A 25,925-nucleotide genomic window follows, 5' to 3' on the forward strand; every position below is an offset into this window, starting at 1 on the left:
GAAAAGATGCGTTGCACTTGTAAAACCGATTATACAAAACAAGGTTTATGGTTTAGACATGTCTTGCATTTCCAAAGCATTTTGTGTTCGTTTGAGAGGTGTGTTTTGTAGTTGTAAAGCATGTTTGGACATATATGAATCACATTCTGCTTGTTTGCAAATCGTGGGGTATTTGTAAATCTTTTTTTCTCACTAAACTGATCCCATAGCCTTCTTCCTGAACATTAGATTCCATCAGAACAAAATAATTACCTGGAGGTTGTTCAGTGTTGCAGTTGTCTGTGTTACAGCACAAGGTGCTCAGTGTGACCCTAGAGACTCCTAGGTTAAGGGAACCATTGAGACATTGTGCAGATGGGAAGCAGGTTTTGAGTTCTCCAACCTTTGACCTCCCTGCAAAAAAAAGGCATGTAGTCATGAGGAAAACACAAACCCATAATCCAATTGATGGACCGATAGAAACCACAAAAAAGGAAACAAATCTAGACTTCAGAGTAAGGAAGTGAAGCTTCTCTCTTTATTTACAGTAGAAGCTCTGTTCTAAAAAAAATGTATTCAATCAAATGTCAGTGTTTGTCCAAGTGAAGGGTACATTTTCTCACCTAAAATAGTTGTACTTGCTGTGATGCTGGCACAGGAGTCAGTAAGATATATGGGACACTCCTGTGGGGAAGGATCGCAAGATCCAAGCGCACCTTTGCACATGTGGCACTCCAGTGCTTTTGCTAGGGTTGGTTACAGTTTCAGTTGAAATTGAAGGTATTTTGTTCAAAGCAATTTATAAATTGACTGTAATAGAGATTAGTGAGGGGAACATCTGAAACTGGAATGATGATTTAAAACGTGTTTAGACATATCTGGGTCACTATCACACATTTAGAATATTCAAAGAATCTGCATTGACAGTTATTAAAGATATTGAAGAGTTACTGTCTCATTGTATAGTCAAGGTCAAAGGTTTTAGAAGATTACATAATTATTAAAGATTGAATAATACTATTCAGTCCTACTTACATTTTAGTCCTAAAATATATGACCAGAATGCTATTGTATTTTGACAAGAAGTTTGTTGAAAGATTGTACTCCTGCTGCTGATTTTGCCACTTTAAATTTTATAATGGAAAATGTACTGAATGTGCTAAATGAACAAGGAATTTATGTGACGCATTTCAACAGATGACTTCATTTTCAGATGAAATAATTTTCTTACCTTGAGGCACAAGCAGGCACATCACAACAAAAATGACTTCAATCACCATCTTGACGGTAAATAGTTCAACGTACATGTGTTGGTCTATATATTGGTCTCTGCTTTGGTGGGAGTGTCCATCAGTCAAAATGAAAGTGAACTTCTCTACGTAACACGGCTTCTGGTAAAACTGATATGGAACTAGGGAACTAGTGATAGATAGTGAGGAGGCAGACCTCTCCTAAAACTATATGTTATGAGTTGAGTCCGTATTGTGATGGATAGTGAGGAAAATGTATTTGTCTTGTCTGTGTTTCTCCTTGTGTCAGTCGGCACGTGTCCTGAGCAAGCGAGTGCGTGTGCGTGCGTGTGTGTGTGTGTGTGTGTGTGAGCTGGTCAGCAGGTTTCACTAACTAAGTGAGAAACATCAAGACAATACATCTGACCACGGACTCGTGAAGCGTGAAGCGCGAGAAATTAGCCATGCTACAACTAAAATGCTTTCAGTTTCTTTCAAAGGATAATTTTTACTCTCAGTTCTTTGATTGTGCATGGTTTGGTTGTTTGTTTCTAGGTCTGTGGCCTTTTCCTTATCTTGTAAATGCAAATGCTGCAGCCTCTGCTTCAATGCCCAGATCTTGCAGATGGCACTATGGTGCGATGTCTATTGTGCTGGTGTGCTTCAAAGCCATCATATGGGGGATTGTAGGATCTTTTAGGATCTGCTTTTGTCTGTAACCTAATGCCAAATGAATGCCTAATGCCAATGCCATAGCCAATGATGCCACATTTATTAGCATACAAATGGTTGTTGTGGGCCCAGGCCTTGCTGTCTGCACTGCTTGTACAAATATGCCTTTACAACTATCACACCCAAGTTTCTGTCCACCCCCTACAGATTTTCTGTCTATTTTGTCTTTGTTAGTCACCCTTATTTAATTTATTTTCTCCAAGTCTTGTGCCTTGACTAAAAAAAAAAAGTACTCCTGTTATGTTTAGATACTATATGCAAATACAAGCTGTGCTTTAGTGGATGTTTTCTTTTCTCATATTCATATTCCTTCTCATAGTCAAGTCAAGTGTTTTAATGCTCTGTTAAACCCCCATATTGTTGTTGGTTTCTCATGTGAGAGGTTCATTTGATAAGTAAACATGGTCAAGAATCCCAAGGTCACCCAACACCTCATGTCAATTCAGAAGAGGAGAGTCTCCCCCTGCGGGGGAAAACACATCAGCTGGCACAACGCAACTAGCGCCTCCCTGTTTCTGTGTGTCCTGGGGCTTTCTGGGCCTCCTGGAGCTGTGGGCTCATGTCAAGGGGATGGACTGTCCACTCTCCCCCAGGGACACACATACTCACACTAAAGTGAAGGACTATTGACAGTCCTATGGCCATAATGGATACATGGCCCTTGGACACCTGTACACTTCAACCTGCCATCCGCGTGCTTGGAAGACCACCCTGGAAATGGTTTCTGATGATTCAGCACTCCTTGTCATGGTAGAGACTGGTTAAAGGCCACACACACACACACACACACACACACACCAGGGCCCATCCAAAAGACACTAACACACACGACAGAAGGAATCTCGATTTGGGTGGTGGTTGTTTACACTGACAAACTGTCAATCAAATGCATTGATTTATGGCCCTCTTCTCAGTACCTGTCAATCAATTTGAGGTGTCAATAATTTTGAGTGCACGCTCAGTGCATGCCTATGGGTATAAAGGTATAGCCTAGGGCATGGGTCGGAAACATGCGGCCCCCGGGCCAATTATTTTGGCCCGTCAGATTATTCCGATCGTAGCCGAGTTTTTTATTTATTTATTTATTTTTTCGGTCGACAGGCTCACGAATTAGGCAAGCTGATGCATGATTTGCATTCTTAAATTTCGTCACTCGTCCGACAGAAGGGTTGCAACAAGATTATTGCGTCAGAGCGAAATAAAAAAAACATAGGTTTATGTTTTGCAAACCACGACAACTTCGTTGCATATGAGACACATGGGCTTTCCATTAGTGAAACCGGGTAAGATGAACGCAAAATTGTCTTTCCATTCCCCTTTATAGACTCTGTTTTGGTTGTCAACTTTCCTCTTCAGACCTTTTGACAAAGACATCGTTCCCAGCTAATTATTTGCTAACTTCTCTCTGCACGCTATTTTCCCTAAACAATAAACATTGTTACATTGTAAGGAGGTGCGTCAACCAACTATTTCGAAATAAAAGTAGCCTAAAATAGACTCCAAGTAGTAGCATAGGTCTAATTAGGAGGCTCAATGTTGAAAGAAGTCCATCATTGATATTATTCACAATAGGCGAGGCTTTATTGACAGAGGGGGCTAAGATAGACTTCATTAAAATAATTAAATTATTTAAACAGACCACCAATGGGCTCATTCACATGGTTTATTATCATTAGTTATTTTTAGTAGACCTATCCATTCTCCATGTAGGCGTAGTTGTTGCGAGATCACGTTAGGCAAGCTGATGCTAAGCAGAAATGAGAGAGAACACCAGGGCGAGGTCACGTAAGGGGAACCTATCGCAGCGTCTAAATAGGCAGCAACCCAGACTCTGGCCCATCACCTAGTGGCGAGGAAAAATATTGGCCCGCGGCCCAAGTTACTTGCCGACCCCTGGCCTAGGGGCATCTGCCTGGCTGTGACACTGGGGTTTGCTGATTTGTTTATTAATCAAGACCTGTTAGCCACGATGGAATCCTTTACTTTGAGTAAGTAGTGTTATTTTTCTCATTTAACATTATATTTTTAGTTTATGCTGGAAAATATTTTATTTAGTTTTTGTCTCATGTTTTCGTTTTGTTAAAAAGGCAACCTATGTATTTGTTGCTTGTGGAATTGTAGGATTCGACCAACTTTGCAAAGACTGTTTTACTTTTAAAATGTATTACATGGTTTTAACATTTATCACTATTTGATCAGTCGTTAACTGGGCTTTTCTTTTAATGTCAGTGGATGGTGAAATAATTACATCGCCACAGTGACTAAAGTGGGGGCGCCAAACATATTCTGGTATGTTTAGAAGAGTGTTTCTGCTAGCCTAAAATATTTAATTTGCATCCTATCCAGGCAAATTTCGAATGTAGCCTTAATATTTGTAGATATAGTGGCATTGGAAAGCTGGTGGAGTCCATCTCAAAGAGGGTAGAGGCTGAATCGCCGACAAACGCTCCAGCGACTGGAAACCCTTTGGATAGGAAATCTAGGCCAAGCGCCCGTATAGCCAGTAGGAAGAGAACATTTGGAGGGCAGCGTCGCTACTGACAAAGCATGAAAATACATGCATACAGATAGCACTTTAACTATGGCCATGTTACACGCTGAAGTTTGCAGTATCCTTGATATCAGACGTTAATGACCAGTGAAGCAGATTATTTCGTTCCCTTTAGGAAATCATGCCCCACCCCCTTGTATTTTCACAGAACCTCTAGATCAGTCGTTCTCAAAGTGTGGTCCGCGGACCACTGGTGGTCCGCAAGTGCCCCGTAGTGGTCCGCGACGACCACAAGTAAATTATTGCGACATTTCTAACATACAACTCAGAACGAAGAGAACACAGTCAGTAGAAGCCTAATATATTAAAGAGTAGCCTAATCTATTAAGAAGGTCATGGATCGGTGGCTTAAGACAGGGACAATGAAAAGAAAATTAAATGAGAATGCCTCTGACACAGACAAGGAGAAGGGTCACTCCCGCCGCGGAGCTGCATTCAAACAGCATTTTTTTCTCCCGCTGCGGAGACAGCAAGATGATAACTTTATTCTGTGTTGTGTGACGTTGGATAATGACAACTCATAATTATGAAAAGTTGACTACTAGGATGGCTATATTAATGCCAGTCGGCTAGCCTACTGTTGGTAGTGAATTACTGCGGTCGCGTGGTCGGTATGTGCATCGTTGTGTTTATTGGTGTTTAGTGATACATTGGCGTGTCTGAGAAGGTGATGGGAGTATGACGCTATGAGCGAACTATAGTTTGTAACTTAACCAAGTCACGCATGGAGCAGGGTTCCAGATGCTTTGCCTAGCGCATTGTCATATCTATAACTAGCCTACCGATAAAAAAAGGAGTGCCCACCCGCGAAAATCACGTGCCGCTAACAATTGTCTGGTGCCAGGTCTGGGTAGGAGGCCTGTTGTTCCGGGGATATACTATTTAGTTAGATGGTCCGCGAGTTTTTTTTTTATTGGCCAAGTGGTCCTTGGTCTAAAAAAGTTTGAGAAACACTGCTCTAGATTGTAGCAAGAAGCGCAACTGCATATACGGAGAGCGAAATGAGCCAAACCTATTGCCACTAGCAGATTTTTTAATATCATCCGCGTCCCTGCTGTTTGAAATATCTTGGTCACACATAGCCTACAATAGCATAGTAGCCTACATTAAATAAGTTGTCTACATTATTTTGAGTGTTTGTTTAATTTCCTGATTTTAATTTTGTTTTGCAGTGATCCGGTCACAGCACCAGCAAGCCTTCACAGTGCCTATGTCTAAGCTCACCTCTAATCCGGGGAATCCGTGACTTTAGGGATACATCGTACTACTTTAAAGAAATGTTAAACTTAACTAAAACAATCAAATAAGACCATCTACCGGGGTTTAACGTCGCAAACACCTGAGTTGATTGCAGAAACAGACACAGGTGTGAGATTTGCTCTCACGGTGAGCTACGGTGGCTAAAATTAGATGCACCTGTCCAGGGAGTGCCAGAACTCACTGGTTTCATTATGCATTCCCCATTCATGCACGCTATTGATCACTGCTGCTCTTGTGTTTTACGCATCAGGTTGTTCCCTGTCTAGGGATATCCCATATAGTCAGTTGAACACACACACACAGTCACTCGTAGCCTCGTATTACACTAATGAATACCTGTTATCCACTGTTTCCGGTTGATCCAATGCTCAGCTTGACAGGCCTTCATTCACCTGTTCGGTTCTGCTCGTATCGACTGCACCAAACAGCCAACAGTTTGTTCCCAGAATAATTACAAGAATAGGGAATTTGAAATAGATCTTCACCAGTAGCCTATAGAAAGACTGAACTTCTCTTTTACATACTGCTAAATATATTTAATATATTTCATGAAACAAAGTTCAGAGTTCAAAATGCACTATGAGGCTAAAGGGAAGGTTCTATAAATCGCCATATGTAAATGACGCAAATAGACGTGCCGTCGCCGACACTGACTTCTGCAAGAAAACTCTTGACTCTTGAAAAGTCTTGATGGGAAACATAGCCTAATATAATTGTGGTACTACTGGGTGGACCGAGATAATGAGATTCTGATTTTAAAACCAATGGTAATGTTTCACTTATACTACACCCTGACCACCAAGTATAGATTGCATACAATTTAAGTTAGTCTACAGATAGGCTAATGATTGCCTAATTTAAGCCACATCCTGGATTTAAATCGCGTGACAGCATGCAGATTTGTAGCCTAGCTGTTAATTATTTTTTTTTCTAATGACAATGTAAATATTATAATGTGTGTAATTTCAATATGAAACATTTATAAATGTGTGTTTTCATTCATGACCCGAGTCATAAGGTCATGTAGGTGGGACCAATTTTACATTTTACATTTTAATTAATTCCATGTGAAAATGGAACGCAGCCTATATGTAAGATGTCAGATTGTAATTTTGAATGTTGCTGATCATCTATTCATTAATCATGAAATCATGAATTGTTATTTTGAAGAAAAAGTCTAACAAAAAATATCTCTTGTTCCCTATGTAGAGAATGAATGCTGGGTATTGTAGTAGTAATGTGTGGGATGGAGGAAGGTGTTCCTAGTGCACGCTGGGAAATGAATGCTTCAATTAGGCTCCGCCTTTTCCTCTTACTTCAGGAAGAGGAGGGGAAACTAGGAAATGGGAACTAATACAAATATTCTGCTAAACTTTGGTATTCAAGGGTACATTTGTGAAAAGGACTGGTCGTGCTGTAAGCACATGTCATCCGATCTTTGACGTTTTCCTGGTAATTCATTCAACAATCCGTACTCCTCATTTGACTAGTGCAATTGACGTATCAGCACACGTTCTTCAAATCGTCATCGTGTTGAGTAGCCTACTGTTATGCATGATAGACGAGTGAAAATGGCTAACATGTTTTCTTGTTTGTCGCTCTGACTACATTTAGCTTCTACTATTGATATGGATTGCAATGTGAAGTGGTATGATTATGCAAATTGCATGACACCCAAAGACCGCTGTAGTTTTTCGTGTGGATACAGTTAAGGTGTACAATAAAATTGCATAATTTCAACTAATGGTTTTTGGAATAGCTTTAGCTGTTATACTTTATCTCTCGTAACAAGAGAATTGCAAGTGACCATCTGCAAAAGTCGGTGGCCATGTGACAACTCCGGGTTGTAACAGGCTATATGTTTCCCTTAAACTTAGTTTTGAGTTTTAGTTGACACTTCGAGTGGTGTTTAAATAAGGTCATAGCACTTACAATTAGCAGAATCGTATTATCTTTTTATTTTTGCGTACACGTTACTGTCATTACTTTCTTTACGGAAACATTTGCTGAGTTCTCATTTCGTGTGGGCACATTCATTCTACGTGTGTAATGAATCACCCGTAACCTGGTTGTTTATACCGCTCTGGGTTGAGCTATAGTACAGAATGATGATCGACTACTTTTACTTGACATCAGTCCTACTCTCCACGTTACACTAATATGGATGACGTTAAAATAAATAAAGTAGGCTGTGTCTCAAAGCAAAAGATAATATGCTGTTTTTATGCCGCATTAAGTGTCCTTTGACGTTATTTCTATAGGTGTCAAACTACATGTCGCTGGCTGGACCGTCATTGAAAAGATGCAAACAGCTATCGACTGCTTCAGCTTGGAAGGATTTGATCGTGATGCTGTCGGCTCAGAGGTGGAATTGGATGATAAAAATGGTTTGGAAGCCCTTCGCTCAGTGGTGAGCCATGTCTCATTTCCTATTATAAGGTTAGACTGAGTTTCCTGGTGGTTGGTTGATTTGATAGGTTAGATAAACAGTTGTATGGGTACAACCGCAGGCACAGTCCTGACTTTAAACTGGAATTAGAGTTTTTTTTATGCATAAAATAAGTCTTAGAATTTATAGTCTTAGTATCTCGCTCCCCGTAAAAAATACATAAATTTAGAGTGTCATGAAACAAGGAATTTATGTTGGGTTGGTCTAATGCGGTTTATCTACTGGTACTAAACTTTTGGAGTATGAATCTATACCAAACTGCATGAAACTGGATTGAATCCAGTACAATCCGTAAATTGCTGCTAGCCGTTTGGCCATGCATTCTTCAGATTTTAGTGGCCCAACATGAATTAGACTAGACCAAATATAAAAAGACATTTAAATATCAGTTAGATATATTCGAGAAAGCAATAATAATAATAAAAACATTTACAGTCACCACAGATAGCATGATGCATCTTACCTAAAGCCCCATTACGTGAGAATTGGAGAATTGGTTTGCTACTAAGCTCCCCCTAAAGTTGCAGAGTGTAGGTCACCGTAGGCCACTGTCGTAAATACAAATCACACTTTGAGGCCCCCCAATGGACAGTGGTACACATGTATTTGTTGACAAGCTGAAGGATATAAGCATGTTGACTGAGAAGGTAGAGTAATATTGAAAGATTTGACACAAATATGAATAGTTTTGCTGAAATACAGGTCGTGTTTTCAGCGTATGGATTGTTATATAAGCGTTTGAATGTGGAGTATGTGTAATCTAATAAGACGTTGGCGACATGATAAAGGCACATATAATGCATATTATATACATTGTCCAATATACATTGGACAGTGTAATATATTACAAGCTAGCTGAGTTAGGTTTTCAAGGTTGCAAACTTCCAAGGCTTATTTGGCGTGAGATTGACAAAAACTGATCAAACTTTTGGCTTGAGATGAATTTATTTGGATGCAAGCCTGTAACTGGACTCAAGTCGATGACTTTGGGCATCTGGAAAAACTACATATCTCAGTGAGACACGGATGCAAACATTGCATTCTTTCATAAATAACATTAGCAGGTAAAACAAGCGAGTCAACAACTTTCCTAATACAGCCAAACATCCAGCAAGTGCAACACAAGACTTAGCAAGACATGTCTAGGATAAGTTATTACTGACTGGTCCAACAGAAAGAAGGCCAGCTCGGCATCTGACTTGCACCATTTTGTCTCTTTTAGCTCTCCCCAATGAGTAAAAGCCAGTCTGAGACTGACTCTTGTTCGGTCTCTTGCTTGGTTACTCTCTCTCCTTTTCCTCACTTCCTCCAACGTCTTCCTCCGTTTCTTCGGTGCCTCTGCCAAAAGACAATGCTGTGCTAGCTTCTTCTTATAGCTAGCAGAGGGGTCTAGATGTTGTTGTGTGAGGTGGTGCCATAACGTATTACGTAGTTCTCACAACAGGTGTCACGCTCTGTCCACCAAAGCCACATAGTGCAATACCAGGCATGCTGTGGCAGTGGGATAGAGGCCGTTATCCATATTACAAGTCAGTGTACTACCAACATGATTTTGGAGCTGTTATTTTAAAGTTAAATTGTTACATAATGTTGCTTTTATAAGCATGGCCTGAGTCTTTCTGAGACCCCTGGCAGCTTGAGGCCCCGGTCCGCTGTCCTGGTCCAAATCCAGCCAACTGGTCGAGTGTATTGAACTACACCGTCAGTCTTCTCTTTTTAACATTTAAATCTAGCCTCTTCAAAGATCGGATCTTTAGCTTTCTAACATCAGATATTTAAACTTGGACGTTTTTTGTCTGGTATGCATGCAGTGTGTAGGCTAATGTTCCAGTATTTAAAGGGTTAACACATTCACACATACGAAATGTAAGCATGTCATCACAGTTTTTTTTTCTTCTCTTTTCTGTCCCTGACTCTGATTGCCTCTCCACCATGTCTTCTATAAACTGTTGCCCATAGCCTTCATATCATCACCATGAGGTCTTGTCCGGCGCAGTCCAAACAAACAGGGAGGGAGACTGTATAGCCTGTATTGGTTTAATGATGTAGTAGTCTGAAAGGGCAATGGTAGATTATTATTATTTTTTTTTTATTGTATCAAACACTACCAGATTGGCACCTCCACGACTTCGTAGCAGACAAACCATCACTTGTTTGTTCAGTGGTAAAAGCTTTTACTCGAAAGAGTTAAAAGAGCAGAAAAGCCAAATAAAGAAGGAATATTATTTTAGTTGGAGGTTATAATTTCTGATGTTGACAGAGTGTTGTTACATTTTGGCAGCTCAACGTAAAAAACTTGATTGTTTCTAGGATGTTGCACTTGCGATTTTGTGAGCCCTGCAGTAATTATTTATTCTAACATCCTAAACCCAGTCCAAACCAACAAAAAAAACTATATATATTACACTATATATATTTCTTAATTGAAATAGGGGAAACAGTTGACATTTTTCTATCATGTATATCACAAGTTATATGTTCACACACTCTCTCCTCTTTTTCAGCTCCAGAGCAATCTCTCAACGCCACACCCTGACCAGTGGCGCCGCTCGGAAGAATCGAGTGATGCTGAACTTGAGGCTTTACGAGCTGGCTTGTCTGCCCAGAGCCCGGCGCCGCAACTCATGCCCAGCAAGAGGGACCACGTGTGCTGGGAGTGCAGCGAACGCTTCGAGACGCTGCACGACCTGATGGAACACTTCCAGCAGCACAAGGCTTCAGGGCGCTGCCACCTGTGCCAGATCACGTTCTGTCGCGGGGCATCGCTGGCCATACATCTGGACAATGCCCACCAAAATGACCCCCTCGTGTGCCCCGTCAAACGCTGCAGTGCCCAGCTCCACAACACGTGGCACCTAAACAAGCACGTTGAGCTGTGCCACACAGTTAAAGGTCTGGGGGTGAAGGAGGACGAGGAGGAGGAGGAGGAGGAGGAGGAGGAGGTGATGGAAGAACAACAGCTGCTGAGAGAAGGACAAATGAGGCTCCCAGGAGAGCATCTCCACGAGAGCGACCATTCATATCACAGCTCTGTAAACATCGGTAAGGTTCATGTAGACCACACCTATAACTGCAGGAGTGGGAAGACGTGCCCGCAGTATGCGCTCAGCTCTGCGCCCCTGAATGCGCGACGCACAAGGGCCCCCAGGGCCAGGGTGGGAAGGAGGTCAGTCCCGTTTGGGACCAGCCCATTGTCTGGTAAGAGAGGCCGTTTTAGACTGCTAGAGCGCACCGACGTCAAGCCCAACGTCAAACGCATGAGTCAAAGGAGACTCCACTCTATTGTTGTGCCCTCAAACACAGCACAGGGGTGTGAGAACAGGAGTGTGAGTCAGGACGACAGCATGGAGGAGAGCGCTCCCATCCAGTGGCACGAAGACGAGGAGTTTGCTGAGGAGGAGGTTGGCGAAGGAGATGAATCAAGTGACACAGGAGAGGAAGACAATGAGTCTGAGGATGATGGTGAGAGTGACTCCCTGCCCCCTGGGGACTCAATATATGTCCCAGAGGAGTATGTTGGTTCCCATTCAGATTCGGAAATAGACTATTTGGATTCAGAATCATCCTCTTCAGACTCCAGTGACAGTAACTCGTACACCAGGGGTGGCAAGAAGATGCCCTCTAAGGGCAGAAAGAAAGCCAACACGGGCTCTGTGGTGAAACAGGTGTCAACCATCTACACTTCCGAAATCTGGCAGAAATGTCCTCACTGCGGGCTGGGCCCTTACCTTGACCTGAGGCACCACATGGTCAAGTGCTGTAGTAAAGGTCCAGACAACTGCATTAAATGCTGGAGGGCATATGGTCGTAATATGGAGTTTATCTGTGTGGACTGCAAGAAGACGTTCCCAGGCTCAGGCTCCTGCAGCGTCCATGTCTGTCCTGTCAGGCAATGTCAGCCTGTTCGGGCAATGTCATGGGCCAAGATGTCTGCCGGGCCAAAATCCCATCCCAAAGACCACCCTGCGGCTCCTACAACGGTGAAATCCGAGCCGGCGCCAGTCCCTGTCATTACCCAGCCTCCTCAGCTTTACCAGATTATCACTCTGTTGCCCTCTGGTGTGATTGCCACCCAAGCTCAGTCTACCAGCATTACTCAGACTTCAGTTCCGTCCTCAGCCAGTACTGCTGTATTACCCAACAACGCGGTTGTGAAAGCAATCAGTCAGGCTAATCCCTTGGTTGTTCAGGATACTGGACAGATGTCACAACTGGTTTTGCCATCATGTCCGCCAACCCCATCAGGATCGTTGCCCATGTTGGGTATGGTGGGAAGCTTTGTGGCGGAGAGCAAGGAATCGGCTGGGAATTTGGTTGTCCCGGGAAACAATAACGTAACTCTGTATAACCCTGGGACGTCTGCTTCGACACAGACTACAATAGTAACTGGCATTGAGACCACAGCCAGCACCCAGACAGCCAACCAGACAGTGCGGTCTCACATGCTTTTGAAGCCACCTGGACTTGCCGGACTTAGTCGTTCCGTTGCCAAATCCCCACCTGGTGTAGTACACATCTATACCCAGAACTCTCCTAATACCCAGGTGTTTGTAAGCAGTCAAACCCCACCTGGCACCCCTGCATCGTCGATAGTTTACAGTCAAACGCCACCAGGCATGCCTGCACCTATGGTTGCTCACAGTCAGGTTCCCGCCCGCATGCCTGTCTCCACAATCGCTCACAGCCAGTCACCTTCTGACAAGTTAGTTACAGTTGTTTGCAATCGGACCCGGATGCCCACATCAATGGTTATTCGCAGCCAGACACCTCCTGGTCTGCCAGCACCCTCAGCTATTCGCAATTACGCTCCGCCAGGTGTGCCCACCTCTGTTCGCACCGAAGCCCCTTCCGGCACGTCCACGCCCACTGCTGAAGTGAGGGGGACTCTGCCCTCTCTTCCCATACTGTTTCGCATCCCCGGCCAAGGCTCCAACATGTTTTTCGTCCCGACGCTCAATCATCCCATGGGCGCTGCAAGTCCTTCTATGAGCCATTTCTTTCCTGTGGCAGCCTCCGGTGGTGCGCCAGGTGCCCCAGTAGGAATGCCAGTTCTCTCTGTGAGAGTTCCTGCCCCGCCAGGTGCGTCACCACAGGTGGCTCTCTCCAGCGGGGCTTCTTCCAAAGACTCTGGTCATCAGGTTGCAAGTCAGGTGTCCACTACTGTGCCCTCGCAGGTCTCTACCTCTTCTGTGCTCCCATCCCAGGCCTCTGTGTCCAACACTGTTTTCCCCCAAGTTTCTGTCTCTTCCCCTCTCCCCTCCTCACAGACCTCCTCCTCCTCCTCTGCAGCAGTTGGTGCCTCTGTACCCTTTCAAGTCCCTAATTCTGCTTCAGTCACAACCAAGCAACCAATTCTTTCTAGAGTTCCCACCCATCCCCCTGCGACTGCCTCCCGGTCCAGCACAAGTTCCTCTCTGGTCCTCACGTCTGCCTCCGGTCCGCTGAGGATCTTGTTCATGTTCTTGAACCAGAGCAGGGAGCTGTCCCTGGCACTGCGCATGAAAACCAGGTGGCACTACAAGGAAGTGTTCACCTGCCGCCAGTGCGGCGCCGTCTCCAGGCAGCCCTCGCTGGTCGTGCTGCACCGCTACCGTCACCGGAAGGCGCCGCGCCTCCACCGTTGCCGGTGCGGTCGCCGCTTCCAGGCACGCCTGCACCTACTCCGGCACCAGCTGCTCCACGCTGAAGCCACGCGCTACATCTGCACACCGTGCGGGGACTCCTTTGAAGGCGCCCGGCGGCTGGTCAGGCACAAGGCGAACTGCAGCCGGACACGGAAAATCAGCGATCGCGTCGATTGCTGGAGGCCCTTTGTTTGCACCTGCGGACGGAGGTTTGTCAGGCCGTCTGCCCTCCTGTGGCACAAACTGAACAATTCCAGGCACAAAAACAGGGCTAGGAACACTAAACCGTCACATCAGAATCACCATGATGTGCAACGTGCACTGCCTGCAACTTGATTTACTGTTTCTATTAAGACTCTGAGCACTGTGGGATGTGAATTATTAAATAGATCTTTTTGACCACCAATATGTCCATAACCAGAAATGTTCATGTTTCAATATTTGTTGTTCCACACATAAAGCTCTTTTTTTAAAGTGTTAAAGATACTTTAACTAATTTCGCTTTTGAGCCAAGGTTATTATATCCATGAACTCATTTTTATTTTAGATTTAGACATTTTAGTTAAGGACAAAAGATATCGACAGTTAAAGACTAAACGTTAAGGTACCAGGTGTAGTTTTTAGTAGCATCTAGTAGTAGAAATGGAATATCGTATTCATAATTATGTTTTCATTAGTGTATAATTGAAATGTATTACAGAGAGTGGGTCCTCTTCCACAGAGTCTGATATGCTGCACCATGTTTCTACAGTAGCTCAGAACAGACAAATGAAAACACTGGCTTGAGATGGGGATTTTTGCATTTTTGTGGCATTTGATGGCCACCCGTAGGTATTTGCATATGCTTGTCAAGGGAAGTGTATTCAGCTGGTTGCAATTCAGCAAACTCACCACTAGAAGCCACTAAAAATTACACATTGGACCTTTAACTAAGATTAGGCTAAATATGTTTCAGACTGAAAGCCTGTTAAAGATGCAGCCTGTGATTCAGTGTCAGTTTTGCGAAAGGTTGTTGATATTTGTGGCCATCAAATTACACCCCTCCCGCCTGTGCTCCTGAAGCACCATATTGATTGGCTGGCATTGTTTATAGCTTGGTCCCAGCCACTATGTTTGTGTCTGATTTTTGAGCGCAAACACTCAACGGACAGCTAGAGGACCCTGAGGAACAATTGGTTGAATTAGACAAAAATGTATGGGATTATAATTGCCGACTGAACCTTTAATACACATAAAAAGAAATAACACAATTGAATATTTCACCCATTTACTTCAGGTACACATCAGGACATGGGTTTGTATTCCATAATTTGTGTTCCTGTCGATAGTAACTAAGGTAAATTTGAAATAGTCCCATACAGGACTCAAACATTTCCACTCTGATATATCTGACCTCTTCACTAGATATGAACTACTACCTCTTCCATTAGTTAGGTTAGAGTGTAGGTCCTGACGCACTGTATTAGCATGTCAAGGTTGCTATTGCTATAGCAACACACTGTAAACAGAATTTTGAGAATGTGACACCCGCCGCCTTGATGGATATGCCGTCCGCCGTCTTGAAACCATAACAATTTTTTGTCTTATTTAATTTGTATTTGTGTTTTAGCAGTCATTATTAGTTTTGTGTGGTTTTACATTTTCTTTAGCAAAATTATTTTATTTCAGTTTATGAAAATGTCTCCAAACCATTTTACGTTAACGATAATAACCCCGTTTTGAGCAAGAGGTCTCATAATTTATACCGCACTTCAATTTAAAACTAGCTTTCATTTCTGTACACGAAACCAGCCAATTGTGAAATTTATATTTGAAACACCAAATATCTACCTCCAAAGCTGCTTAAGCCTGTGTATATCTGAAGTGAGATCTGTCAGAAGATTTCAAGGGATAGTATATCATAAATGTGAATCTATGAAAAGTCCCACAAGCTGCTTCTTATCAATGTATTTTAATATTTGGACATATTTACAATGTATAGCCTATACCGTGTGCAAAAACAATGCTGTAAACGTCTTTCTAGAAATGTTTATATTTTGAAGAATCAGCCATACTTTTCTGCTGTTCTCACAAAACTACATGCATAATTATATCTAAGTATTACATAGCCACACATTGTCAATTATCAATAGCTGACAACATACTTGCATAGATCCAGTTTATGTTCCAGTTGGAAATGGGAATATTAAAGATTCCAACAAGAGGTCAAGTGAGTGCAGTGAGCTCTGGAGACCTTTTTGAAGCTTAGTAGACACACATTCCAACAAGATATGTATACATTTGTGCAGAATCATGAGACACAGACTTAATACATGTGCTCAGCCACTTCTAGGTGGGTATGGTTGGTATGGAGACCCCTCCTCTGGCTTTCATTTGTGCCAGCGATCAGTATAATTTACATTTTTATTGAGTACACGATTTTCTTGTAATGCACACTTTTGACCACTAGATGGCGACTCCCTTTTAGGGAATCTGATTGCCTTTCACTGGCCTCCTGCTTCTCTATCTGCACTACTTCTGGGTGTTAATGTACTTTTCAGTTACACTAGCATCCTGTTAGTTTATCATCATGTGTGAAAGGCAGTCGCTGACCAGTGGGCTCCTCACTTTACCAGTAAGGACACTGGAGTCTGTCAGACACTTCTGAAGACAAATGAAAACTATGTTGTTGCCTTGAAATTCAACAACCTTTGAAACTAAGCAAAGTACACAAGTGACCATCTGGGTGTCTAAACCCGAATAAAGTTGTTACTCATACTATTTTCATCTGATTAGTCTCCTGTGATTAGGTTATAGGAGTAAGGTGCCAACCTGCGCTCTGAAACATCACTGCTATACAAGCATATTTTGCAAAACAGATGCAACTCTTTGAGTATACACGGCAACTGATAGTATAACATGTGATGGGTATCTTGTTTGTTCTAGCCAACACACAATGGACAAGAAGCTCTCGCATGGAGCTTAAAGCAAACCATTTGGTTGGGGAAAAAGAAGGAAGAACCAGATGGCTTAAAAGTGTGTTTGTCCGAGATGGGGCTTCTCCTCGGCTGGTAACTGTGTGAAACCTCTGCTGTGTATTGCTCCAGGAAACATGGGAACGCATCGTGGAATGCCCCCGTTCCCCAGGCAACCGTGCGTCGCTCGAAAGAGTACGAGCCCTTTAAGCCAATCACAGATTTGACTTTTGTTGTTCGTTAGTGGTGCTGCCTGGACAAATAAAGGGCCTGGCGTAGTTTGTGAACGTGAACATTTCTCCGCAATGCATAAATAACAAAGACATAAATACACTCAATATCCTCTCTACACAAGACACTTTGTTATATAAATGAAAGGAATTTCCCCAAAAAATAAAAAAAGTCTCGAGCAATTAAGGTCTTAGAAAAAAAACCGTTATAGGGAAATGAAGTCCATGGTGCGGCTTGCGGAAGACATCAGGGAATTGGACAAACAAGAGCAGCCATTACTGGGATGGAGGCAGAAAAAGTCACCTGGAGAGCACAGAGAGAAGTACAAGAAGCAAAAATTATCGTCATGAATTATGAACAGTGACCTTTAAATACACAAAACATACAAACAGTTAAGTAACAGTGTGTGTGCTTTTGTGATGACCGCAAATAAAAATGTATTCTGGCTAAAAACTAAAGACTTTTGAAAATGTTTAGAGGAATTAAAAAATTCAACATTTTTCCTATTAATGACCTAACAGTGGCCTATACACACTCTGGTACTTTACTTGTAGTTTTGTAGTCAGTCATACCCAGTTATCTGATCTAGATTTGTGATTTGACGGTACACTGCAAAGACAGCAATATCCGTTGGAATCAACACCCACACTTTGCTGATTTGAGTTAAATGGTTGGTTCAACCTTAAGCCTCTAACCTATAATTATAGCTTTGAGTGTCGGGCAGTAAATATGCAAGGCCACGATGGCCATTCACACTGCACTTTTTCTAAAGGTCTTCATGTGATTGAACTACTATGCTGTGCCAACTGGGATGCCTCTGATATATTATCACCATGTTTCCCCTCTCAGGGAGACCTAATTTCTTTCCATGTAATTAGATCCCGTGCGCTAGTTACATATGTCTATATCACATCTGCACTAATCTCCATTATTGCTGCTCATGTTCTTACTGTTCATACCACCTATATCTTATATCATACTGTATACCCTATTTATCTATTTTTATATTACCACTATACATATGCACATACTCTGCACTCTTCTACTTTGCACTTCTGGTTAGATGCTAACTGCATTTCGTTGCCTCAGTACTTGTACTCTGTGCAATGACAATAAAGTTGAATCTAATCTAATCTAATCTAATCTAGTTAGTTAGTTGAGTGAGGGGCTCACCTGTGGGGAGCGGAGAGGCGGGGGTGTCTGTGCTCCAGGCTCTGTCGTCCCACCACCTGGGTCAGCAGCTGAGACGTCTGCTGTAGACTGTGATTCAGGTCCTCCAGCTTCTGCTCCATGGATAAGATGCGCTGCTCCAGCTGACGGTTTGAGTTGTTCCAGTTGGCACTCATATCGTGCATGATCATCTGCATCTGGAGGGGGCATGAGGGACAAAAGAGTTTGTTTAACCAGCCTATCAATTCCTTTTTCAAGTTTGTCCAACCAATTAATTAATCCAGGCGCAATGTATGTGTATCGGTAGCTATCGGGTGTGTCTGTTTGGCCATCTACTGTTGCAGTTACTTTCCAGCCAGCCTGCATTTACTTTATTTATTTATTTGATTTTATTAGCATGTCTGGGGGTTTACGTGCGCTTGTTTGTGTTGGTAATTGAACCCTCTGAACCCTGACACGCACCTCATGCTTGGCCCGATGACAAACATTTTATGTGTGTATTTACAGACGTTTTATGTGTCTCAGCACCTCACAGTAAAAAAACAAACAAACAAACAAACTAAAAAAAACAAGGATAACTGTAGTGGATTGGATAATGACGTGATTATGTAATAAAGGAAGCTGACACGCTCCACTTGGACAGGGGTCTCTCCCTCAAGCTGGAGAGAGACCGGAGAGAGAGACCGTGAGAGAGACCGTGCTAGTGCTCGAAGAGTGGGATGCACCGTGGATACATGGTGGCATTTACCTTGTGGAGATCCACCATCTCGCTGGCATGATCCCGCAACCTCCTCTGTTTGATTCGCAGGTATCGAAAACTGTTCGGAGAAAGAGCAGAGAAAGAGTCGACCTTTTGCTTTTGGTTGTACGAAATAAGTAACTAGCCATCAGAGAATAGAGAGAGTAAAGGGATCCGCTGGGGCGAAAGCCGCCTGTTACTAGAACTTTCTTCAACCCGTCTGTGCTGCACCAATCCTATACTTAGAAGTGAAATTCGACAGAACCGAAAGTCCCCAAAAAAAGCAACAGCGGAAACCAATATTGCAGGGGAACCTTCTGTATCTGCTGAGGCATACAGAAACGTCAGATCATCATGGGGCCATGTGCAAAACGAGACATTGCATAAACAGTCTAAATAAGATTGAAAAAACAAAGTCCTCTGAATGTTTCGGTGCCATTTGGCAGCCGCCAGTGCGGAGGTGCTGCTGGTGGCTTACCCAGGGCTCCCTTTCCATTTTATTTTTAGGGCTAACTGTACAACAGGAAGTCAAAAAAAGACTCCACCCTTACATGACTCGCTTTCTCTTTCTCCATCCATCTTCATGACTCTTTCACTCTCTCACACACGGCCTCTTGCTCTCTCTATCTCTCTAGCTTTCTCATTCCCTCCCTCTCATCCTTCTCCACACACACACACACACACACATACACACACACACACACGCACAGTATCGTTTGGAAGGCCTGTGGCTTGCAGTGGCAAAATCATGTTAGGAACTACTTTACACTTTCGTACATCCACCCTTCCATCTACAGGGCTGACTGCTGGTCCCCGGCCAGCTCGACACCTCTGGCAATCAGCCGCTTATCCGGCAGGAAGGTGGTGGTGCGTGGCGTAAACAACGATCAGTGAGGCTACAGAAAGAGAAGTGGCCCCTCCAGATCCTCAAGCAGCAAGGCCTGTTGGTCAGTCATTTTCTGTTTTCTGTGCAGAAGTTCGTACTTCCTAATTCTATTGTGAGGGCATTTTCACTTTGAGTAATCGAAGAAACTTAAAGGTTTGTTTTTACCGGTTAAGTTGGAGGCTCTCCGCCTTCCTAGCGCATGTTAACATTCAAGGCAATGACTGTAGAATACTGCCTCTACATATATTCATTCAAGGCAATGACTGTAGAATACAGCCTCTACATATATTCGTTGGTTAAAGGCGGTTTTGTGGGAGTTTCAGTTTGCCTTTTTAGTCAGTTAAGTTGACTAATCTTGCTAACTTTATAAACTCCATTATTCCACAATCACAGCCTCTCAATTATTTTGTTTCTGGCACTTCTAAGGTCTTACCTGTGGTTACTTATAGAAACCGTAATTTTAACTAGACTTAATAAAACACTTAGTTTTATTGAACATCATTAAATATTCATCTCCGCTGTTCCCATTTGCCACACATGCCTGGTCTACTATAGCATCAGAGGTATAAAAACAATATTCATATCATGGAGCCATGACCTTCCAACCAGGGTTTCTAAATATATTTTAAATTACATGAAAGATTCCGATGCAGTTTTAGTGGCAAGATCAGTGATTGCGCCCCTCAAACTAGTTTTTACATGCTTATGAGTTAATTTTCACATGTAAGGCCTGATTCCTAAACAATGCTTCCTTATCTTGCAGCTTTACAGGAAACAGCTCCAAGCCTTATGTCCAGTGATGAGAGTGAAACAGATGAAAAGGTAGTCATCATGAAGCCAAGCTGGTGGAGACCTACAAATCCACACGTGAGGGATGTCAGCTGGCCACACAGACAGCACCTCAAAAAGTCATGTGATGATTTAAAGTTGTCCTCCTCCCCAGGAAGAATTGTGTGAACTTTTACACTGAACTTTTATCCAAAGGGACAATGAGAAGTGATAGAAAATAGAAAGCAATGAGAATATATATACATTTGTATTTTGTCTTGTTTCATAACGCTATAGTAATAATTGCTGGTTGTTGTTTTGTTGTACTACTACTCTACTTTAGGTTAGCAAAACACTTTATATCACCAGTATTTTAAATATATAGATGACAGATTTTAATGTTTATTTTTTTTATTGAAATTGAGCAACAGGCATGATGAGAACACAATAAAAAACACTGACGAAAATGGTCATCTTTGCATGTAGGCCTTCTGTAGGCTAAGTCTTCTCTCTATTCTGTGATTGGTTGATTGATACAACTACATTTCCCATGATGCGTTGGGGCACAATGTAACGCCTTGCGTGAGCACAGAGAGGAGACAGCGAGCGAGTGAGTGAGAAAGACGCTGTGCGAGGGAGCGCACATGGAAGACATATTTGTTCACTCAAACCAAGTTTTTCTCTTTGCGGGAGAAATAAATTCTCTACAAAATATAATTTTGGGCACAATAATAACGCCACAATTCAGGAATGGCTGTCGTTGGATTAGAGCATGATCCCATACTATGGCCGGCATGGATGTGAGCAATTCATAAGTGGTAAACCAGCTTTGGAGCCTCGGCTCATCTAGTGGCTACATGTATCACATGGAGCCTGTGATGGACCCCATACTGTCCTCCCTGAGCCTGGGTCGTTTACGTTACAGGGATGTTATGGGAATGGGTATGTTGAGCGGCTCACCTTTTCACGGATAATAAGTGGCTTAGTCTCTTATGCAAAAGTTTGGTATGAAACCACTGAGCCAAGGAAGATGATCTCTGGCCAATCTACACAATGAACTGGCTCCATAGATGTCGTCATTGTGTGACAAACGCACTACCTGTGCATGTGAGAAATGCAAAGCACCACGGCATGTTGAGTGCCCTCAGATATACCACGATAACAGAGATAACAGTGAATGAAAAAGGCCTAAAAAGTAAGTAAAAGAAAAATAGAAAAGTCAATATTTTCCATTCCAAGAACAGTGTTATCTTGACTGATTATGTACCTGGCAAGTTTGTTTTATAATCGTATTATTTATATTATTCTGAGTGAAAAGTTTAGGAACTACAGCTTGTGGATGTATACGGCTGTATACGAAAGCAGGGTGGGAAGCAGTACCTGTGAGTTCTGTTCTGCGATTTTGCAACATGCGACCTGCAACCTTTTGCGAACAGATATATTCTTGTGCTGTACATAAGCAACAATAGGAGCTTCATTGTTTAACTTTACTTGCCATTTATTTATTTGTCTAGAAAAAAAGTTGAAGGCAAGAATATGTTTGAAAACAATACTAAATGTAGAGTAAATGCTACATATAGGCCTGCAAGTATTGACATTTATAACATGACAGGGGAATGCACTATTATAATAATAAGTTAAATATAGCTGAAGCCATGGAGTCCAAGCAGAATGTGTGTACTGCCCCAAGTAGCGAGAGCTTGAGTTATTTGACTGCTTCAATACATGAAACTAGACCATTAACATTTATGTTACGTAAGGATTTAAAGACAAAATGAATTAGCGAAATTAATTGAATGATCAATAAGAACAGCAACAATAAGTAAGGACAAGTTTCTTACCATTATGTTGCTATATAGTATTTTGTATGTAGTTCTCTCTACTGATGGGTGCTCTCTCCCCCCCCCCGCCCCCCCTCTCTCCCGCTCTCTCTGTTTTTCAGGCTTAGGGAAATCTTTCAAACTATGTTGTGTAAATCCCCATAATCTCGGTTTAGGGAAACTCTAGCCTACCTTGTGCTTTATAATCCTACTTTGCTTACCAAAAGGTGAGGGTAACGTGACGGATAATATGTTAACACCATGCGAGACCATGCGATCATTTACATAGGCAAAGTAACGTTCACCGAGAATAAATCATTGACTAGTGACATAGGTTAGTTAGCAAAGCTGGTATGATGAAGCTACAGCCTTTTGCAAAGTGAAAATGCAAGTGAGGGATAATATCGACAAAGATAAGAATAGACACGACATTAGTAAGTAATGACAAGGCCGAACCCAAAGCCATTGGTATACAGACAGAGAGAGAGGGAAACGTATACTCTGCTTAGGCCTGGGGACTGTGGTTACAAGAGGGTCGCTGGACAAAATATTCACACACATGCACCCGCACATACAAGAGCCACACACAAATGCAGAGACCATGGAGGACAATTGGTCATTAACACAAATGCACACACATGTACAGTACACCCACACCCAAACCCACACCCACACGCACACGCACACGCACACGCACACGCACACTACACCCACATTCACACAGGATGCGATTTGTCAAAAAAAACAGAGGGGGGGGATGTTTTTTTTTTTTTTTTGAATAAACAAGCAATAAATAGGCCTAATTCTGGGCAAATCGCGCCGGCTCGATGCAGCCACCAACCACATGCTGCGAGACGCTACCAGCATCGCGATCAACGTCGGAGTTCTCTTCGTCACCGGAGTTCTCCGGGGGTGGGGCATTCACTTCAACTTCTTCCACTGTGCAGACTGAGTTATGTTGTGTAGAGATTGGATTACATTTGTTTTGTGCGGGTCCTGTTAAGAAGGACGCTATGCTGCTCTGGACTCGTTTAATTTTGCCCTCGGTTTACAGTAGCCTATTTAGCTGGCTATGCTAATTTCCGTGTATGTAATATTGTTATGTATACAATGTATTTATGTGCATGGGGGACGTTTGCAAATTCCGAGACTGCCGACAGTTCGGGTCAGGTGAACGTTAGTGCCAGCGATGTAGGCTATAAGTGTAAGAAAACTCTGTCACAACCTGCCTGTTTTTTCATTGTTTTTTTTAATAATTGAGGGTTTTCCCCCCCGTGGATGAAATTCATCCATCTGAGGTAGGGATGTAAAAACCACAACTCGCACCCTGCACACACACACACACAGTACACCCACACACACACCCCCACACCCACACGCGCACGCACACACACACCCACGCATACACACACGCACACACACACAAACACACACTACACCCACACAGTACAACCACACACACCCACGCACGCACACACACACACTACACCCAAACACACACACACACACACACACACACACACACACACACACACACACTACACCCACACACACACACACACACACACACACACACACACACACACACACACACACACACACTACACCCACACACACACACACACACACACACACACAGTACACCCACACACACACAAACACACACATGCTGGGGTGGACTGTGATCTGCGGTGCACTCACACTCTGATGGCCTCCAGCAGGCATCTCTGGCGGTGCCGGTGCTGCCCGCTGCTGTACTTGGACACGTCGGTGCGGTGCAGCAGCCAGCACTCCCTCAGCACGTTGGCCGCCGCGTGCCGCACCTGGAGGACACAGGACACAGAGGGTTAAAACACCTGGAGGACACAGAGGGTTAAAACACCTGCAGGACACAGAGGGTTAAATCAGATGCCACACCTGGAGGACACAGAGGGTTAAAACACCTGTAGGACACAGAGGGTTAAATCAGATGCCGCACCTGTAGAACACAGAGGGTTAAATCACCTGCAGGACACAGAGGGTTAAATCACCTGCAGGACACAGAGGGTTAAATCACCTGGAGGACACAGAGGGTTAAATCACCTGGAGGACACAGAGGGTTAAAACACCTGTAGGACACAGAGGGTTAAGACACCTGGAGGACACAGAGGGTTAAATCACCTGTAGGACACAGAGGGTTAAAACACCTGCAGGACACAGAGGGTTAAATCACCTGGAGGACACAGAGGGTTAAATCAGGTGCCACAACTGCAGGACACAGAGGGTTAAATCACCTGCAGGACACAGAGGGTTAAATCACCTGGAGGACACAGAGGGTTAAATCAGGTGCCACACCTGCAGGACACAGAGGGTTAAATGGAGGACATAGGACACAGAGGGTTAAAACACCTGAAGGACACAGAGGGTTAAATGGAGGACATAGGAGACAGAGGGTTAAATCCCGTTAAAAAACAAATCACTATCAAAAAACAGGAAGAAAGCAGCAGCCACCCTATCAGCATCATAATCAATATGTGAAGTGAGTTTATACGTCAAAAAAGTCATACTCCATTGACTTTCACTCTGTCGGATGCACAGTAATGTGCCCAGCGGTTTGTCAAATACACATTGCAAAGAGCTTCACTTCAGCCCCATACAGGGCAGTGCTGGTTCATTTCAGACAGAAGTGGATGAATATGTAATCGCTGCCCTGGGGATAAGGTCTGCGGTTGGGAATAGCTGTAAGTGAGCCATATGCGGGTTAGTGTTTTTTTTCCTCCCTCAATAATTTCATTCCTCTTCTTTCTTTGATTCTATTATTGTCTGCCGTTCTTCCTGCTGAAGACACCAGTATTGCCCTTGTTGCTCGTAATGATGTCACTGAGCTACCCAAATACACACAGGCGCTATTTTCTGTGTGTGTGTGTGTGTGTGTGTGTGTGTGTGTGTGTGTGTGTGTGTGTGTGTGTGTGTGTGTGTGTGTGTGTGTCTATATGCGTGTGCAGGTTTTTGGCTATTTTTAGGGCATCCATGAGAGGCCTGTGTCCAGATGTTTTCCTTTATTTTCATCAGCGCAAGCCAGTGACAACGGTGGGCAGTTCCATGGAAGACACACACACACACACACACACACACACACACACACACACACACACAAACCCTGACAAACATAGTGATGCACCCTCCAACAGGATGTTGCCACTGCCATAAGGGAAATGGCAAGCTCTCACTCAGAAGCCTCCATTCACACTACGGCAAGATGGTGGGAAATGGACTTACGCAATCAGTGGGAGTTAAAGACCTGCTGTGGCACCTTGACAGTAAGATCGCTGCTTAAGAAGGACCTGAAATGCGGCTTTTCTTTTTTCTTTTTCCTAATTTCTATTTTTCACCGATGGAAGCTCTTAAAAGCATCTTCCGCCACGCATGTTTATTTTGGGCCCTCGGGTCGCCTGCGCCCCCTCCCTCTGATAAGAAAACAGATGGATCCTGTTAGAAATGGCAACACACTACCAACCTGAACACACACACATACACACACACACCTATGCATT

General features: G+C 43.3%; 2 protein-coding genes across 4 annotated transcripts in view; one reads left to right on the forward strand and one right to left on the reverse strand.

Moving 5' to 3' along the window:
* The first annotated feature begins 6,404 nt into the window (after window positions 1–6,404).
* Window positions 6,405–14,301, forward strand: si:dkey-79d12.4. Of its 3 annotated transcripts, none has more exons than XM_031575723.2 (3): window positions 6,405–6,518; window positions 8,013–8,161; window positions 10,705–14,301. In XM_031575723.2, exons 2-3 carry the CDS (start codon window positions 8,054–8,056, stop codon window positions 14,158–14,160), a joined length of 3,564 nt encoding a protein of 1,187 aa, XP_031431583.1. In that variant the 5' UTR covers window positions 6,405–6,518; window positions 8,013–8,053; the 3' UTR covers window positions 14,161–14,301. The 3 variants fall into 3 exon arrangements, with proteins under 3 accessions (XP_031431583.1, XP_031431581.1, XP_031431584.1); XM_031575721.2 differs by lacking the exon at window positions 6,405–6,518 and adding an exon at window positions 7,040–7,203; XM_031575724.2 differs by lacking the exon at window positions 6,405–6,518 and adding an exon at window positions 7,272–7,399.
* A 1,458-nt stretch (window positions 14,302–15,759) lies between these two features.
* Window positions 15,760–25,925, reverse strand: part of kcnn4 (potassium intermediate/small conductance calcium-activated channel, subfamily N, member 4) — a 31,291-nt gene continuing 21,125 nt past the window's right edge. Inside the window, exons 6-9 of the mRNA XM_012818136.3 lie at window positions 24,094–24,215; window positions 18,928–18,997; window positions 18,183–18,376; window positions 15,760–17,312 (exon numbers count right to left, since the gene is read on the reverse strand). Of these exons, the coding sequence (XP_012673590.1) occupies window positions 17,309–17,312; window positions 18,183–18,376; window positions 18,928–18,997; window positions 24,094–24,215 (390 nt within the window). The 3' untranslated portion in view covers window positions 15,760–17,308. The remainder of the gene's footprint in view (window positions 17,313–18,182; window positions 18,377–18,927; window positions 18,998–24,093; window positions 24,216–25,925) is intronic.

The sequence above is a fragment of the Clupea harengus genome, chromosome 11 (genome assembly GCF_900700415.2).
Source record: "Clupea harengus chromosome 11, Ch_v2.0.2, whole genome shotgun sequence".
NCBI classification, from domain to species: domain Eukaryota; kingdom Metazoa; phylum Chordata; class Actinopteri; order Clupeiformes; family Clupeidae; genus Clupea; species Clupea harengus.

Bases quoted from the DNA above. Each gene is read 5' to 3' on its own strand.
- si:dkey-79d12.4 (XM_031575723.2), top strand. From the start codon at position 8,054: ATGCAAACAGCTATCGACTGCTTCAGCTTGGAAGGATTTGATCGTGAT. The intron at 8,162-10,704 runs GTGAGCCATGTC...CCTCTTTTTCAG, and splicing joins TGGAAGCCCTTCGCTCAGTG to CTCCAGAGCAATCTCTCAAC.